Below are 19,569 nucleotides of genomic sequence, written 5' to 3'. Positions count from 1 at the left end.
TAATATGCAGTCAAAAATGTCCAAGTATTAGAAGGTTGAAATCCTTTTTTTTTGTGTGTAAATGTTAACATTTCCATGGTGAATAGAAGCTTTTGGAGGGGTTTCCCCACACAATCTTTATCTACTGTCTTGGGGATAAGACTAGTTGTCAGTCCTCACATCTACAGGTAACAACATGTTGTTTTTGTTTTGTGTGTTAAGCAGTTAGGGAGCAGGGAACATGTTGTTCCACTTCTGCATTTTGATATCCAAGAACGGGCTATCAAAGAACTAAGGCGCCCGCCCTCCTACAGACTTTCAGCACGGAAATACTCAGCAGAGGGACTATGAAGCCATCATTAGTCATGCAGATTAATGCACGGAGCTGATATGCAGGAATTCAGCCGACCTGAAGAAAAAACACTCATTTTTTTACAGCAGCTATTCTCCTAGGGGTTCACCAAAAGAAATCTGTAATGGCGGATCCCAGGCTGTAAAGCAGGTCCCTGAGCCTGTGTGGGGACTGCAGACTTAGGCTGCGCTTATAGCGCCGGCGACAGCGATGTCGTGTCAAAAACAAATGCATTGTCACCGTCGTCAGCGCTTATAGTGCACGCGACGGCGTGACTGCGCGACAGCGCTACCAAAAATCTGGTAGTCACTGTTATTTGATTTTTTCGGCGACGGTCTCTCCATGTGGCCAATCAGAGAGCTTCTCCGTCCCTCTGCCTTCACCTTTTATGACGTCACTGGCCTTGTAGCCAGCGACATCGCCCAAACTCGAATTGCAATTCTCTCAATGGCGACGGGTGATGTCATCGGTCGCGTCGCCGGCACTATAAGCACAGCCTTAGTAAGGCCCCAAACTGCACCTTTGCGTGGGTAATACAGCCGTCACTTACAGCAGGGGATTCCAACGTCGCTCCTCACAACGCTTTGCATCTACAACAGCAAGGCATTGTGGGACGTGACTTTGGAAGCTCCCGAAGTGAAATACAGCTATATCCCCCCATGCTGTCTGCACACACCAAGGTGCAGTGTGTGGTCTTACAAAGCACATGTTCCCCCCACAAGCTCAGGATACTATACTGCCTGGGATCTGTTAGCGACAATCTGATGAGTCGGCAATAAGACTTAGAATTTCAAATGTTTTTTTAGTAGGCGTTGCACAATGTACGAAAGGTTGGGAACTGCACGATACATATAAATAAGATTGTTACGGGATTGATTAAATCTTTCTTAGGAAACGTATCAGTGCTATTGGCTATTAAACAAACCCACCATTTAATATTTAATATATACCATGTTTTCTCTTAACAAAGCCTTTCCTACATTGCACAGCAAATCTCTCTTTACTCTTTTATGTTGCGACACGGAAATATCACCTTCGAAATTTGGCAGCTGATGAAATGCCGGCTTTCCACCCCCGAATAGGGCAATATTTCATATAAAGTCAGTTATCATTACCCTGAAAAGAGGTCTTCACTGGGAGTCCGGGAATGTGTGACCCCATACTGTATATAGGCGGGGAAAATAATGTTTAACTAGGTTTGGAAATGGAGAAGAACCCAGAGAATAAAATTGAATGAATCCCAACTGTGTTTTCTTTCATTGGACAGAATGGCTGGTAAACACAAGGGGTCTGCAGGAGCAAAGGAGTCCGTAATCCTCTGGTTATTGCTATAGGTGTGTGTTAAACATAGCTAACCCTTGCACTGCTGGAGAATGTTTGCTATGCAATGCGCTGCAGGTTCTCCAGTAACAAACATTTATTTCACTCCCACTTAATAACATTACATATCTGCTATCCTGTTTCAACTCTGCCCTCTCACAAGCTAAACAAACCTAGTTTTCTTCATTAATCAACACAAACAAGTCTAACCCACGTCGACTCTACTCTGTCTTTGACAATCTACTCAAACCACCCCCAGCTGCCTCTTCGTCTTCCTCCATATCACCTCAGGACTTTGCTGACTATTTTAAGGAAAAGGTGGAATCCATACGTCAGAACATCCCCTCTGTATCCTCCTCCCATCATACACCTCTTCCTAACTCTCCTCCTGCCTTCCTTGACTCTTTTTCCACTGTCTCAGAGGAGGATGTGTCACTGTTGATCTCCTTTTCTCCCTCCACCACTTGCCCTATTGACCCAATTCCCTCCCATCTCTTAAAACCTCTTGCTCCTACTATAATCCCTATACTCACACAAATTTTTAACTCCTCCCTCTACTCTGGTAACTTTCTATCCTCCTTCAAGCATGCAACAGTTATACCATTACTCAAAAACAGCAAGCTTGACCCAACCTGTCTTTCTAACTATCGACCTATTTCCTCCCTGCCTTTTACCTCTAAACTCCTTGAACGTCTTGTATCTCTCGCTTGCTCCATTTTCTCAACACCTATTCTCTCCTAGACCCTCTACAATCTGGCTTCCGCACTGCTCACTCCACTGAAACAGCCCTCACTAAAATAATTAATGACCTCCATGCTGCCAAAGACAGAGGTCATTACACTCTGCTCATATTACTCGACCTCTCTGCAGCATTTGACACCGTGGACCACCCTCTTCTCCTTCACATTCTCCATACTCTTGGTATTCGTAACAAAGCTCTATCCTGGATCTCCTCTTACCTCTCCCATCGTACTTTCAGTGTCTCTTCTGCTAACACCTCCTCCTCTATCGATCTCTCTGTGGTGGTATCCCAGGGCTCTATCCTGGGACCTCTTCTCTTTTCTTTGTACACACTTTCTCTAGGTGATCTAATCACATCTCTTGGGTTTAAATATCACCTCTATGCTGGCGACAAACAAATTTACTTTTCAACCCCCGAACTTACACCAGCTGTACAAATTTCTGAATGTCTCTCTGCGATATCATCCTGTATGACCCTCCGCCGTTTTAAACTTAACATGGCAAAAACAGAGCTCCTCATACTTCCTCCCAAACCTGGCCCTACTACCTCCTTCCACATTACTGTTGGAACTAGTATTATTCACCCAGTCGCCCAAGCACGCTGCCTAGGGGTCACACTCGACTCCTCTCTCACATTCTCCTCTCACATTCAAAACGTTTCTAAAACCTGTCGCTTTTTCTTCCACAATATTACAAAGATATGCCCTTTCCTCTGTTGCTTGACTGCTAAAACTCTGACTCAGGCCCTCATTCTCTCCCGTCTCGATTACTGTAACCTCCTGCTGTCCGGCCTTCTTGCCTCTCGCCTGTCTTCCCTACAATCTATCCTAAACGCTGCTGCCAGAATCACTCTACTCTTTCCTAAATCTGCCTCAGCGTCTCCTCTGCTGAAATCACTTTCCTAACTTCCGATCAAATCCCGCATCTCACACTCAATTCTCCTCCTCACTTTTAAAGCTTTACACTGTTCTGCCCCTCCTCATATCTCAGCCCTAATTTCTCGCTATGCACCATCCCGACTCTTGTGTTCCGCTCAAGGATGTCTTCTCTCTACCTCCTTTGTATCTAAAGCCCTCTCCCGCCGTAAACCTTTCTCACTGACTGCCCCGCACCTCTGGAATGCCCTTCCCCTCAATACCCAACTAGCACCCTCTCTATCCACCTTTAAGACCCACCTTAAGACACACTTGCTTAAAGAAGCATATGAATACCACCGTGGCTAATACTATACACATGATACATCAAGCTGTGCCCCCTGCAGACACACTTACCAGAATGCCCTCCCACTGTCTCTGTACATTCTTCCTACCTACCAATTAGATTGTAAGCTCCTCGGAGCAGGGACTCCTCTTCCTAAATGTTACTTTAATATTTGAAGCACTTATTCCCATGGCCTGTTATTTGTATTATTTGATATTTATATGATTGTCACGTATTACTACTGTGAAGAGCTATGTACATTAATGGCGCTATATAAATAAAGACATACAATACAATTAAAAAGGTGACAGCGTTTAGCAGTACAGGACCCCTCTGGCAGCGAAAGGTTATGTTTGAAAGCGCTGCTAATTTATGCTCTAAAGCACCGGTGTGATAAAAGTCCCGCATTCTGCTGCTTCCCTAATTAATTACTAATAGGTCACCTACCGGACATTGTATATATTATCCATTCCATTCCACATAATAACGGATAACACCATATGCCCCTTTTTAGGTGATGTGAGTTGGGATTTAATATAACATAAATGTTTAACTCTGTACATATCTATACATACGTGTGTGTGTGTGTGTGTGTGTGTGTGTGTGTGTGTGTGTGTGTGTGTATATATATATATCTACTATATATTTCTGAAAGCACTGTATGTCTGCGTCCCTAGCGGCAATCTCATTGGTCCCTTGGCCCGCCCGCCCCCGCACACCTCTCATTGGCCTGAGGCGGAGTGACGGGCCAAATGACACACACACACACACACACACACACACACACACACACACACACACACACACACACACACGTGTGTAGGGGGGGTGTTACCTCCATTAGCGGGGCTCACAGTGTTAGCAGCACCCGCGCGCACCTCCTCCTCTCCCCGTGTCTCCCGCGCTTTCACCCCGCCCCCCCCCCTCTCCCCCGGCGCCGCTACAGTCAGCGGGACACACACACTATTATTACCCCTTCAGCGCCCCCCCCCCCCCACCCAGTGTCAGCGTCCGTGCGAGACCCCCCCTCTATATCTCCCACCTCTCCCCCCCCACACATATACATGCCCCCCCTCCCCGGCGCTACAACTCACCCCTTCCCCGGCGGGGGAACAGCCAGTGGCCAGGCAGGCTGCCTCGCGGCGCCGAGTACACAAGATGGCGGCGCCCGGGACACAGCGGGGGAGCGGCCACAACACGCTGCCTCCCGCCTCAGATCCACGTGGGACCTGCCGGATGGGTGAGTGAGCGGCCTTCACCCACCCCTCACCCCCCTTCACCCAACCCTCAACCCCCTTCACCTCCCCTCCATACCCCCCTTCACCTCCCCTCCACCCCTTTCCCCTCCCACCCCCTCCCAAACTTCCACCCCTTCCCCCCCTCCTCTAACCCTTCCCCCCCTCCTCTAACCCTTCCCCCCCCCTCTTCTAACCCTTCCCCCCCCTCCTCTAACCCTTCCCCCCCCCTCCTCTAACCCTTCCCCCCCTCCTCTAACCCTTCCCCCCCTCCTCTAACCCTTCCCCCCCTCCTCTAACCCTTCCCCCCCTCCTCTAACCCTTCCCCCTCTCCACCCCTTGCCCCCCTCCTCCACCCCTTGCCCTCCTCCACCACCCCCTCCTCCCCTTCCCGCCGCCCTTCGCCTTCCTGCCCGCCTTACCGCCTACCCACCCCCGCCTCTGCCTTTCACCCGCCCTTACTCCGGCCGCCTCTGCCTTTCACCCACCGCCTCACAGCCGCTGCACGCACTCAACAGACACCCGCCACACTCGACACATACCTGCCGCCACACACACCTGCTGCCTCCCGCCCCTACGCACCGACATCACTGACCCACCGCCTTACACCCTAGCAGGACCCCCACTCACAGACAGCACTCACAACCCACGCGCCACCCGCCGCCTCACACCCTAGCAGGACCCCCACTCACAGACAGCACTCACAACCCACGCGCCACCCACCGCCTCACACCCTAGCAGGACCCCCACTCACAGACAGCACTCACAACCCACGCGCCACCCGCTGCCTCACACCCTAGCAGGACCCACACTCACAGACAGCACTCACAACCCACGCACCACCCGCCGCCTCACACCCTATCAGGACCCACACTCGCAGACAGCACTCACAACCCACGCGCCACCCGCCGCCTCACACCCTAGCAGGACACACGCCTCACATTTTTACATCACTTATGGCACCAAAATATACATTGTACTGTGGTGTGGTTACAATAAACCATTTTTATACAACATCGTATTACATTTTTGTCCATCTTTCTTTTCAATATTATTATCCAACCTTTACAACAAACAGTCACCTATTGTTCCACGATTTATAAATAATACTACCTATTACGCATTTACATCCCGGGCAACGCCGGGTCTCTCAGCTAGTATATATATATATATATATATATATATATATATATATATATATATATATATATATATATATATATATGAAATCAGATAAATTGTTGGAACAATGTGGAGAAGAAAGGCTGCAACCACAGTATCTGGAATCAGATCATTGGGGAAGCTTTTGTCCACAAGAGACAATGATGAGGATGGATATCTATCTATCCTATCTATCTATCTATACACACACATGCACATACATACATTTCTAAATAGATACATGCTGCTTTTAAAAACAAATCTACTCTCTCCCAGAACTCAGAATGCACAAATGGAACATAAGTGTTAAGTCTGAAATAATGTGTCTTACACTGTGTGTAAGGGTATATAGAGCAGGGTGTGGGGGTATATAGAGCAGGGTGTGGGCGGTATATAGAGCAGGGTGTGGGCGGTATATAGAGCAGGGTGTGGGCGGTATATAGAGCAGGGTGTGGGGGTATAAAGAGCAGGGTGTGGGGGTATAAAGAGCAGCGCGTGAGGGTATATAGAGCAGCGCATGGGGATATATAGAGCAGCGCGTGGGGGTATATAGAGCAGGATGTGGGGATATATAGAGCAGGGAGTGCGGGTATATAGAGCAGGGAGTGCGGGTATAAAGAGCAGGGTGTGGGGGTATATAGAGCAGCGCGTGAGGGTATATAGAGCAGCGCATGGGGATATATAGAGCAGCGCATGGGGATATATAGAGCAGGGTGTGGGGGTATATAGAGCAGGGAGTGCGGGTATATAGAGCAGGGTGTGGGCTGTATATAGAGCAGGGTGTGGGGGTATATAGAGCAGGATGTGGGGGTATATAGAGCAGGGTGTGGGGGTATATAGAGCAGGGAGTGCGGATATATAGAGCAGGGTGTGGGGTATATAGAGCAGGGTGTGGGGGTATATAGAGCAGGGTGTGGGGGTATATAGAGCAGGGTGTGGGCGGTATATAGAGCAGGGTGTGGGCGGTATATAGAGCAGGGTGTGGGGGTATAAAGAGCAGGGTGTGGGGGTATAAAGAGCAGCGCGTGAGGGTATATAGAGCAGCGCATGGGGATATATAGAGCAGCGCGTGGGGGTATATAGAGCAGGATGTGGGGATATATAGAGCAGGGAGTGCGGGTATATAGAGCAGGGAGTGCGGGTATAAAGAGCAGCGTGTGGGGGTATATAGAGCAGCGCGTGAGGGTATATAGAGCAGCGCATGGGGATATATAGAGCAGCGCATGGGGATATATAGAGCAGGGTGTGGGGGTATATAGAGCAGGGAGTGCGGGTATATAGAGCAGGGTGTGGGCTGTATATAGAGCAGGGTGTGGGGGTATATAGAGCAGGGTGTGGGGGTATATAGAGCAGGGTGTGGGGGTATATAGAGCAGGGAGTGCGGATATATAGAGCAGGGTGTGGGGTATATAGAGCAGGGTGTGGGGGTATATAGAGCAGGGTGTGGGGGTATATAGAGCAGCGCGAGAGGGTATATAGAGCAGCACGTGAGGGTATATAGAGCAGCGCGTGAGGGTATATAGAGCAGGGTGTGGGGATATATAGAGCAGGGTATGGGAGTATATAGAGCAGGGTGTGGGGGTATATAGAGCAGCACGTGGGGATATATAGAGCAGGGTGTGGGGATATATAGAGCAGGGTGTGGGGATATATAGAGCAGGGTGTGGGGATATATAGAGCAGGCTGTGGGGGTATATAGAGCAGGGTGTGGGGGTATATAGAGCAGCGCATGAGGGTATATAGAGCAGCGCGTGAGGGTATATAGAGCAGGGTGTGGGGATATATAGAGCAGGGTATGGGGGTATATAGAGCAGGGTGTGGGGGTATATAGAGCAGGGAGTGCGGGTATATAGAGCAGGATGTGGGGGTATGTAGAGCAGGGTGTGGGGTACATAGAGCAGGGTGTGGGGGTATATAGAGCAGGGTGTGGGGGTGTATAGAGCAGGGTGTGGGGTATAAATAGTAGGGCGTGGGGGTATATAGAGCAGGACGTGGGGGTATATAGAGCAGGGTGTGGGGGTATAAATCGTAAGGCGTGGGGGTATATAGAGCAGGGTGTGGGGGTATATAGAGCAGGGAGTGCGGATATATAGAGCAAGACGTGGGGGTATATAGAGCAGGACGTGGGGGTATATAGAGCAGGGTGTGGGGGTATATAGAGCACGGTGTGAGGGTATATAGAGCAGGGCGTGGGGGTATATAGAGCAGTGCGTGGGGTATATAGAGCAGGGCGTGGGGGTATATAGAGCAGCACGTGGGGGTATATAGAGCAGCACGTGGGGGTATATAGAGCAGGGTGTGGGGGTATATAGAGCAGGGAGTGCGGGTATATAGAGCAGGGAGTGGGGGTATATAGAGCAGGGTGTGGGGGTATATAGAGCAGGGTGTGGGGGTATATAGAGCAGGGTGTGGGGGTATATAGAGCAGGGTGTGGGGGTATATAGAGCAGGGTGTGGGGGTATATAGAGCAGGGTGTGGGGGTATAGAGAGCATGGTGTGGGGGTATATAGAGCAGGGAGTGCGGTTATATAGAGCAGGGTGTGGGGTTATATAGAGCAGGGAGTGCGGTTATATAGAGCAGGGAGTGCGGGTACATAGAGCAGGGAGTGCGGGTATATAGAGCAGGGAGTGCTGGTATATAGAGCAGCGCGTGGGGTTATATAGAGCAGCACGTGGGGTTATATAGAGCAGGGTGTGGGGATATATAGAGCAGCGCGTGGGGATATATAGAGCAGCGCGTGGGGGTATATAGAGCAGGGAGTGCGGGTATATAGAGCAGGGAGTGGGGATATATAGAGCAGGGTGTGGGGATATATAGAGCAGGGTGTGGGGATATATAGAGCAGGGTGTGGAGATATATAGAGCAGGGAGTGGGGATATATAGAGCAGGGTGTGGGGATATATAGAGCAGGGCGTGGGGATATATAGAGCAGGGTGTGGGGATATATAGAGCAGGGTGTGGGGCTTTTGCTACCAGAGCAAACCGTATTTCAGAAAACCCTGAGTATCCAAATAAGAAAACAGAATGACTAGATTTTTTTCATGTAGAGGAGCACAAGAAAATGTTTTTACCTTCTGTGGTTCCAGCATCAGTGACGCAAAAGTGACAAGAGAGACGTGTCAGTGATTATCCCGGGGATAGAGGTTAATGCAAAGAGAGACAGAAAGCTAAGTACCACGCATGCTGTTATATAACGGGGCACTTTCACTGCTGTTCCGGATTTCATTCTTTCAAAAAAAAATTGTATTTTGGTTTTGCCGGAACTCCATTCATTTTGTCAAAACTTCTGAAAACAACCAAATTAATCAGGACTTTTTTTTATTATTACCTTATTAACTTTTCGAACTGCAAACTGTTCTGCAAAAGTTTGTGGGATTTTTTTCCGTTTATATATATATATATATATATATATATATATATATATATATATATATATATATATATATATACTTCTCAGGTTTGGGCTCAAATTTCATTGAGATTCAGTTTGACTGCAACTTTCCAACAATAAGGGACATTTCAAAAAGTTCTGATTTTGAACCCACCCAACCTTAATGTTAACCCCTGTGCGATGCATTGTTGCCTCTTCTGGCATCTACGGGGTTAACCCTTCCTCTGCCAGTTGTGCCTGGCAGACCCCACTATCGCCGCAAAAAGGACTTACATGTTTGGATATATTGCAGCTCCGGGAATCCACGTTAAACCTAGGAAAAAAAACAGAAGGAGACTTTTGATTCATGTTTTTCACTTTTTATGGTAGCACAGGGGCGGCCAACTCCAGTCCTCAAGGGCCACCAACAGGTCAGGTTTTCAGGATATCCCTGCTTCAGCACAGGTTGCTCAATCAGTGGCTCACTCGAAGAGCCTGCTTCAGCACAGGCGGCTTAATCGGTGGCTCAGTCAAAGACTGAGCTACTGAATGAGCCACCAGTGCTGAAGCAGGGATATCCTGAAAACCTGACTTGTTGTTGGGTCTTGAGGACTGGAGTTGAGAAGCACTGTTTTAGACAATCCTGGGTAGGATGACAAGTTCTGAGGGATGAAAGTGACACAAGAAGCGTTGTCTAATTCATTCATTACCTAGCAGTTGTATGCTTCAATGCAAAAATGTGTGTTCTTTTTAAACCAAGTTACACTGTAACACGGAAGGAGTTACAGACAGCATCCAGTTACTATCTTACATATGTTAATGTAACCATTATAGGTTTAACACCAGAGTTACCTTCTGGCTGTGTTATAAAACTCTGCCATAAAATTTATTAACATACTAACAAACCTGAATGCTGTAGTTAGCAGACCTGCGCCAAAGTTTCCACTAAGTTTGTGAACTGAGCGAAATATGCACGTTTTGTTGCAGACTATTTCCTAAGTGGGGCCGAGGGGATGTTAGGGAGGTTACTGGGGCCTCATTATCTGAGGGCTTGGCCCCAGCTGAAGAAGAAGGCCCAGGCAGGCAGAGTAAGGCCTAGCCAGGCAGAGTAAGGCCCAGGCAGGCAGAGTAGGGCCCAGGCAGGCAGAGTAGGGCCCAGGCAGGCAGAGTAAGGCCCAGGCAGGCAGAGTAAGGCCCAGGCAGGCAAAGTAGGGCCCAGGCAGGCAGAGTAAGGCCCAGCCAGGCAGAGTAGGGCCCAGGCAGGCAGAGTAGGGCCCAGGCAGGCAGAGTAGGGCCCAGGCAGGCAGAGTAGGGCCCAGGCAGGCAGAGTAGGGCCAAGGCAGACAGAGTAGGGCCCAGGCAGACAGAGTAGGGCCCAGTCAGGCAGAGTAGGGCCCAGGCAGACAGAGTAGGGCCCAGGCAGACAGAGTAGGGCCCAGGCAGGCAGAGTAGGGCCCAGCCAGGCAGAGTAGGGCCCAGCCAGGCAGAGTAGGGCCCAGGCAGGCAGAGTAGGGCCCAGGCAGACAGAGTAGGGCCCAGGCAGACAGAGTAGGGCCCAGGCAGACAGAGTAGGGCCCAGGCAGACAGAGTAGGGCCCAGCCAGGCAGAGTAAGGCCCAGGCAGGCAGAGTAAGGCCCAGCCAGGCAGAGTAGGGCCCAGTCAGGCAGAGTAGGGCCCAGGCAGGCAGAGTAGGGCCCAGGCAGGCAGAGTAGGGCCCAGGCAGACAGAGTAGGGCCCCGGCAGACAGAGTAGGGCCCAGGCAGGCAGAGTAAGGCCCAGGCAGGCAGAGTAGGGCCCAAGCAGGCAGAGTAAGGCCCAGGCAGGCAGAGTAGGGCCCAGGCAGGCAGAGTAAGGCCCAGCCAGGCAGAGTAGGGCCCAGCCAGGCAGAGTAGGGCCCAGGCAGGCAGCGTAAGGCCCAGGCAGGCAGAGTAGGGCCCAGGCAGGCAGAGTAAGGCCCAGCCAGGCAGAGTAGGGCCCAGGCAGGCAGAGTAAGGCCCAGGCAGGTAGAGTAGGGCCCAGGCAGGCAGAGTAAGGCCCAGGCAGGCAGAGTAGGGCCCAGTCAGGCAGAGTAGGGCCCAGGCAGGCAGAGTAGGGCCCAGCCAGGCAGAGTAGGGCCCAGCCAGGCAGAGTAGGGCCCAGGCAGGCAGAGTAGGGCCCAGGCAGGCAGAGTAGGGCCCAGGCAGGCAGAGTAAGGCCCAGCCAGGCAGAGTAAGGCCCAGGCAGGCAGAGAAGAAGGGCCCTTCTGGATGATCACGGAAGTTGTTCCTGACCTCCGTTTTCAGTGGGCCCCCAGGACTATCTCCCCCCTTTTGGCAGCACAGTGCTAAGCCTACTGTATGTAATTGGGATGTAGTTGGCACACCGTTTTGCATATAATTAGCTTTGAGGATACCATGTTACCTCAGGGAATAAAACATTCATTCCTGTTTCAGGTAACGTCACATCTGAGTCCTGACTTAATGGAGCTTTGTGGATCTGGGCTTAGGTACAGCACGTTCTACTAACTATGTTAACCCACTAACGGCCAGAATGACAGAAGAATAGTATAGTACAACTTTGCACTTTGATAAGGAGTTGCTAAATGTGATCTGCCTGTAGTAGGCACACACAGCTGCTCACTTCTATACAGCAACGTAGTAACAAAGGAGGGAGAGGCAGTAAGGGGGTATGATACCTTTTATTGGACCAACAAGTAGTTGATATGTTACAAGCTTTCCAACCTCTCGGGGTCCTTCATCGGGTAACACAGACCCTGAAAGTTTCAAAAGCTTGAAACATATCAACTACATGTTGGTTAAATAAAAGGTATCATACCCCCTACTCCCTCTCCATCCTTTGTTACTACACGGAAGAAAGGACCAGCACGGCCCCCCACCCATCTTTGCCTTCTATGGTAGATCCAGCAAGGGATCAATTTTGATGGTCATTGTGGAAGTGAATGGGTTAACGACAACAACCCAAAATGAAAACAACATTTGGAAGGACTTAAGCTTCAACACCGCAGCCCCCGGTGCCTGTAAATACACATCAACAAAAAAAGACGGTGTAGTTCAGCGGTAAAGTGAAATCCCCTGAGGAAGTGTGCGCGTGCGCACGAAACGCGTTGGGAAGTTATCTTTTTAGAGCTGCTTTTGGTAAAGGAAGACGTAAGTTAAGCAGCTGATCCAGGTTTGAGAGAGAAGGAGAGAGAAGGAGCGCCGTTCCTGGAAGTTCCGCCTCCTAGTGACGTCACATCCGCCCGGAGGTTCCGGCTCCTAGTGACGTCACATCCGCCCCAAACAAGTGGGGAATCACAGGAAGGCTCTTCGGCTGTCACCGCAGTGGACAAACAGTCCGGCACCCATCCCTATTGCCTGCTATTATCTGGAATCTTATTTCACCTATGCACGGTGGGAGCTGCACACCCATTCCTTTCTCTGCCCTTACGCCAGAGGACACTGTTGGGACTATTCACGTAACGTTTGGACATTCCATTTATACAATTGGACTTTTACGGCGCCGGTTTCCCCTTTTTTCTTCTGTAAATACACATACTACATGTGTGCAGCCGGCTGCTATCTTTGGATATTTAAATGTGTATAACACTGCATGAGAAGCAGGTATTTTCAGCCCAAGAAGCTCCGCCTGACCCTGTCTCCTCTTCCCTGGCTAATTAATTTCAGTGAAAATGCGCTGGAAACATTTCTGGCAAATTTACTGTGAAATCATCCTCACCCTGTAATTCATTAGCCCAGCGTGAACATCCTTTATTGGCCCGTTCTCCTAGTATTTGCTGAAGCGTTCATTGAAACCGGTGCTTAAACCAATGCGTGTTGCATTACAGACCTTCCCGCTACTGCAGGGGTTAATGGGGCAATTTCCATCGCATTCACTGCTTATTGTCCATAGGTTTTATTTTTTATTTTTAGTAATCTACTTAAGAAAGCAGAGGCACATATCGGAACTGTAATACAGTGAAAGTGTTCAACCTTGGAGCGCTGTTTTTTAACCCAAAATCAGCACAGCAAACCTCACAGGGATCTATGTGTTAGAAATACTACGTTATATTCTCCCTAAGCAGAAAGTGCGGAAAGATTCATTCTTAGTCAGTGGATGTTGATTCGTTGCAGGTTGCAATGCCTTTCAGTGACCCATCATCAGAGTTATTTTTAGATGAAATTAAGTTTGTAAAAGCTCTGTACACTTTAATTTATCCTACAAAGGACTCTTATGTTGGGACACTAAAAGTTATCAAACCTACAACGAATCTTCATTTCTCCAGGATCTATACGGGTACTAAAACTATGAACGAAATCACTGGATGTTAAAATCTTTCTCCTTAAACATAACCAGCATCTATAAAATTGTGTTTTCTTGGAAATAAACTATTTTACACATTAATAAATACTCAAACACCATGAAATAAGTTAATAAGTTGGTAGCATCTGCCCATATAAATCAGATTTCTCTCTAGATCACATCCTTTCCCATATTTACTTATTTGGTATATCCCTGTATACCTTACCTTTCTAAAAAGATGTCCAACCTTTTTTTTTTTTTTTTAAGATATCTATTGTATCTGCCATCACAGTCTCCATGGGTAATGAATCCCACATTGTAACTGCTCTAACTGCATTGTCTACCACAGTGGTTTCCAACTTTTTTTTTGGTTAAGGAATCATATGTGAAATTCTACGGAACCCCAACCCTCTCTAATAGCGTGTCTGAGATAAGTTACATTGTAAGGAACCCCAATCTTTTCCAATAGAGTGTCTGTGATCAGATGCAGTGTAAGGAACCCAAACCCTCTCTAATAGCACGTATGATATCAGATGCATTGTAAATTCTTCTGTATTTGGTGCAATTTTCAAATGACCTGAAAATGTCCAGGGAACCAAAGTGTTCCTAGGAACCCCTGTTGAAAAATATTGGTCTACCAGATACTGTACTACATTGCATCAATGTATCCTTGTGCCCTGTGCCAACTTTGCTCCACTTGGTGTCAGCGAGCGGCATGGGGAGTTGTTCTTAAAGTCATTAGATGAGGAGTTGTTCAGTGCAGTATTCTATAGGTACCCCTTAAAGTTTGCATTGGTAAGTGGTGCAGTTTGTATTTCTCTTTGCATCATCTTCAGTAAGAGATTAGTGTCAGGTGTAAAAAAACACACAAAACCCCCCCAAGTTTTGTACATTTGCCACTGGCACAAATTGATGCAAATTAAAAATGTTGCTCCACTTTATGCTGTCATCTCAATACAAAACCCTATTCATTTTAATAAATATTAATAAGTGCCAAACAGGAATGTATTTGATACCTCGTAAGTGCTTGGGATCACCGTGACAGGAAAAAACATTCTATTCACAAGAATTTGGCCACTAAATTAAAAGTGTACAACAGTACACTACACTGTAAGCCTCTTATCCTGGCTAGTGTGAAATGACTCGGAGTAAGGGTGAGAGACAAGCAGAGTGAGTGAATGAGTGACACTTGGCAGGTCTTCAAGTCCCAAGGGTACGTCCATTCAACGGAATGCAGAAACACTTTGACCTTTCTGCCTGCTTCCAGGGAGGAAACGGATGGATCATTGTCTACCTCTGTCACTCACAGGCTGGTGACTCTCTTCTATGGTTTGTCACTAGCTTCCTAGACACTACTGAATATTTATGTGTTGCTTCCAATAGAAACTTGCAGCCTTGCTGAGCACAATGAATACCATGATACACATGGGTACCCTTCCCCCATTCAGGTCTCATTATGAATAATATTCCACATCCTTTAGGATATGTTATGTTAGAACAGGTGTGACCAACTCCAGTCCTCAAGGGCCACCAACAGGTTATCAGGATATCCCTGCTTCAGCACAGGTGGCGCAATCAGTGGCTCAGTAAGACTGAGCCACTGATTGAGCCACCTGTGCTGAAGCAGGGATATCCTGATAACCTAACCTGTTGGTGACTCTTGAGAACTGGAGTTGGCCACTCTTGGGTTAGAAAATCTTATCCCAAAGAGGCCATCCCCATCAAAAAGAATAATACTATGTTTGGGAGCAAATATGCCAAAAAATATACATACTTTGTATACTGAATGCTGTTTGTGCAATATAAAGGCACCATCATCAAACTGTTTAGAATCTAACTGTGGGACAAAAGAGGATACTTGTTTAAAAGTGACATATTGATATGCAATGGTCGGACTAGGAAATTGATTGAGGATTTAAGCACCTCTAATTTATTGTGTTTTGGTTTGTTTTCCTGATAAAGCCATAACTCTTTTTATTCTACTATTCGGATGATGCTTATTCACAGCTGTTTTAAATGGAAGGAATGGTCTAGTTTGGTCTTGTACAATGTATTTAGTTCACTGGAAACTTTGTTGACTTCTAACACTTACAGTAGGCGTGTATGTCTGGTTATCAATATAATTAAAGTTAGTGAGAATATGAACATAAAGTGTTTGTTTCAATCAAAGTCAAGAATCTCATTTAGGGTGATCACAGTGGAATCAGTTTGGAGTGTGTGTGTCCTTTCCACTTCTCAATGCATTTGACTATTCTCCCTTTCGGTGAGAAAAGGGTTAAACATGAATGGGTTCTCTGTGAACCTTGTTCTTCTGGGAAAGAGTTAATAAACACACAGAATCCCAGCAAGCTCACGAAACCCAAAACATGCCATATATCTATATCTATATCTATATATATATATATATATATATAAAATAGATGATACCTATATACAGTGTATATATATATATATATATATATACTGTATATAGGTATCATCTATTTATTTTTTGAATATATATATATATATATATATATATATATATATATATATATATATATATAATGTATGTCAAAAGGAGAGCTACTGAGCGTGGCTAAATGTATAAAACAAAAGACAGAAATGCCCAGTGCTACATCCAATAAGACAAGAATACACAGTGAAATACCAATATATTCTCTTGGAAAGGGGTCATTTATTAAAACCCTTTGGCCAAAGCGTTATAAGCCTGCAAGCCACAACAAGGCATGACCATTAGCAGGTCCTAACACTACCTCCAGGTGCCATCACATGATGCAACCAGGCCCCCTGGATCCAGAAACAGAAAGGAAAGGGAGCCCTATTTCTGTTTCGATCAGGCTGGTGATTCCCTCCGAGCGGTCAGCACGACCACCCCACAGAAAACGAGCAAGCGTCCATGATGTACCTGGGACTTCATTAGGGGACTCTAAATACCGCCTTGTTCGATCTATGTTTGACCTAAAGAAGTGCAGTTTTATGGCGGAACCAACAACAAAACAACTTTGAAAAGCAGATATATAGTGAACCCTGGACTGGCTACCGGCACCCACTACAGAGGTAAGTGTCTCCAGAAGCAGGGGGTCCCTGGCACTGAAATTAGTGGGGTTTAGCTCTGGAGACCCCCTTTATCAATCCCGTATTTAAAAAAATGAAGGAGGAAAGAATGGCTTGGAATACCTCTTTAATGAACAGTTATTGATAGCTGTAACAGTGCAGTGCTCTCTAATTCATCATCACAGTAGAGTTTTTTTGTTGTATGTCTTTGCAGATTTTCTATCCCTTTAACCAATTTTATGCCAGAATGGCCTTCTGGCATCAATGGGGATCAAGGCCTTTGTCCCAGCAGGAGCAGAGCAGCTGTTGCCATAGTGACAGGAATCTCAGAATAGCTGTGCCTTGCGTATGACCCATGCTGTAGCCTCAGACCTATATAATGTTTCTCACAAGGAAGTCTCACTCATTGCCAGCTCCTCACACCTTGCTATCTTCCGCAGGCACTCACTCAGACAGGCTTCTCTAACAGGACTTCTTCTTTGATCTTCCCCAATCCTGCACCTCTCTGAGAATAACACACAATGGTAGAGGATGTGCAAAGCTGGAATTGGCTTCAGTACCTGTTACAAATGCAAACTGGCCTATTGCTGTTTTTGTTACAACATTTTTATTCAAACTGAATTAAAACCACAAAGCAAAAAACTAAACTCGTGTTTAATATATATATATATTTTTTAAACATGTTTCAATTTGTCCAATCTTAACTGAAATTAAGGGGTTTGTGTATCAAGGTAAAAATGGTGCAATTCTCACACCAGGTTTAATCAAACAAAACAAATCCTTTTCTTTTCAATTACATTTTGTATAGGTCTGATGCATTTTGTTTGTCCAAGAATTGCACTACTTTTGCTTTAAAGTAGCAATCCAAGCTGCCGCCCCCCCCCCCCACCCCTTTAATATGTGCATCAATACAATCCACACAATGATAAGTAATTAGCTAAATTGCCGATAGGTGAAGATTCGGCTCGGGGTTCACTAAATGGCTGTTAGTGCAGCAAAAGATTACCTAAGATGCAAAGTTCTGTGGGGAAGATCATGTGACCAGGCAGGCACAAGATACAATTGGTGCACTGCTAGAGAGAGGGCAGGGCTCAAAAAAGGGGTGTGCCAGAGCCTGTTTCAGAAGAGGAAGGGGATGTGACTTTGTAAATGGTTGCTATAGACACAAACAATGCTTGTTACATTATAATACATTAAAATGTAATTCAAAGTTGTTTTTAAAAAATGCTACATGTATTTTCACATAGTACAGAACTCATTTATTTAAAAAACAAAAAACAAAAACAAAACTAGGATTTTGCTTGGTCTGCAGCTTTAATACATTTGGAGTTTAAAGCTTGGCCAAAGTAAAACTCATAATCCTATTGAGAATACCCAATGCCACATGGTATTGGAATTAGTTAGAGACCATAGTAATAAGACCCTGGTTCCCATTGTTGAGATGTAAGCCTGGTTTCTGAATGCGGACTAGGACTGGCCCATTGGATACCACGGTCAGAAACTGTCCAAGTCTCCCAGACTGACCAGGAAACTCAACAAGTCGTGGGTAAACTCAAGAGAATGTTCCATGGCAGTCTGTCTGCGAGTTTTGCTGGATGGGGTCAGTACATATGTATGAGTATGCATGAGTATATGTATGAGTGTACTGTATGTTAAAGGCATTATAACTTTGTTCTGCCCTATTCTTTAGCCCTGTATGCCCTGGTTACCCTTGTGTGACGCTAAGGTGTCATAGAATTTCCATCCCCTGTTTCCAAAGAGCTTACAGTCTAACGGCGACGAGGAGACATCGCTACAATACTCACACATCAAACCTCATGTTCTGCTTCTCTTCAAAGAAAAAATCCAGGACAAATTTGCGCACAAAGTCTGGGTTCAGTGTGTTGTCAATAACTTCTGTCCTGCCAAACTGCACAAGAAAATAACGGATGTTAGAGTTGGTCACTGTTGTTAAAGCGAAGTCCTGTTAGGAAATCTAGCCAGTAATATTCTATTTAACATAGAGCAGTAATGCAACCTGCAAACTTTATTATTATTTTTTTTAATCGTAGCTGAACCAGGGGATCTTATTTACAGAAGCTGCTGGCTCATGTAATATGCACCCCCTATATATTTTCAGCAATGGTAGCCAGTGGAAAAGAATAAATAATGTCCCTTAGGCGCGTTGGTAATGAGGTTGCAGGAGCTCATTTAGATTTTTGGGGCATTCGAGTACATTGCTTTAGAATTAGGGTTTTCCTGGTTAAATAAAAGAACAGTGGAGACTTTTGCTTTTAATGGGCAGTTTAATGTAGTGGGTTAAAAAAAAGTTTCAGCACCTTCTCAGTATAACTGGTACCCGAATCCCCCTCTGTTGCATTTTCAGGACCACCAACAGTTTAGAGGTGGGCCCTAACTTTTGACCGGGGAGGAAAGGGGTCCCCTCTGTCAGAGGCACTGCGAGTTCCCCCTCTTTCTTCTTTTCACTCTCCTTCATTTATATCTCTCTCTCTCACTCAATATTACTCCACCCTCACCCCTCCTCTCTCACACTCCCTATATCTCCCACTCTCTATATCTCACCCACTCTCTATATCTCCCCCACTTTCTAACACTACCCCATCCTCTCACCCCCCCTCTCTCACTTTCCTCCTTCTGCCTCTCACTTCCCCCCACCTTCTCTCACCCCACTCTCTATCACTCCATCCATCTCTAACAGTACCGCACCCTCTCACACTCACTTCCCCCCCACTTTTCTCTACATCTCCCCAACTATCTATCACTCCACACTTCTCTACCCCTATCCCTACCCTCTCACACTCACTTTCCTCCCCCCTCCCCCCACTCTCTCCCTTACCCCCCTCCCCCCACTTTCTCACTTCCCCCCCACTCTCTC

The 19,569-nt window shown here is 46.7% G+C and overlaps 1 protein-coding gene across 1 annotated transcript in view; it reads right to left on the bottom strand.

The window, feature by feature from the left end:
- The window catches only part of CPNE9 (copine family member 9), a 156,079-nt gene that overhangs the window by 101,718 nt on the left and 34,792 nt on the right, over positions 1-19,569 (bottom strand). Inside the window, 2 exon segments of the mRNA XM_075574372.1 lie at positions 9,654-9,693; positions 18,500-18,603. Of these exon segments, the coding sequence (XP_075430487.1) occupies positions 9,654-9,693; positions 18,500-18,603 (144 nt within the window).

The sequence above is a fragment of the Ascaphus truei genome, chromosome 17 (assembly GCF_040206685.1).
Source record: "Ascaphus truei isolate aAscTru1 chromosome 17, aAscTru1.hap1, whole genome shotgun sequence".
Taxonomy (NCBI): Eukaryota; Metazoa; Chordata; class Amphibia; order Anura; family Ascaphidae; genus Ascaphus; species Ascaphus truei.
This window is presented reverse-complemented; position numbering and strand designations above follow the sequence as displayed.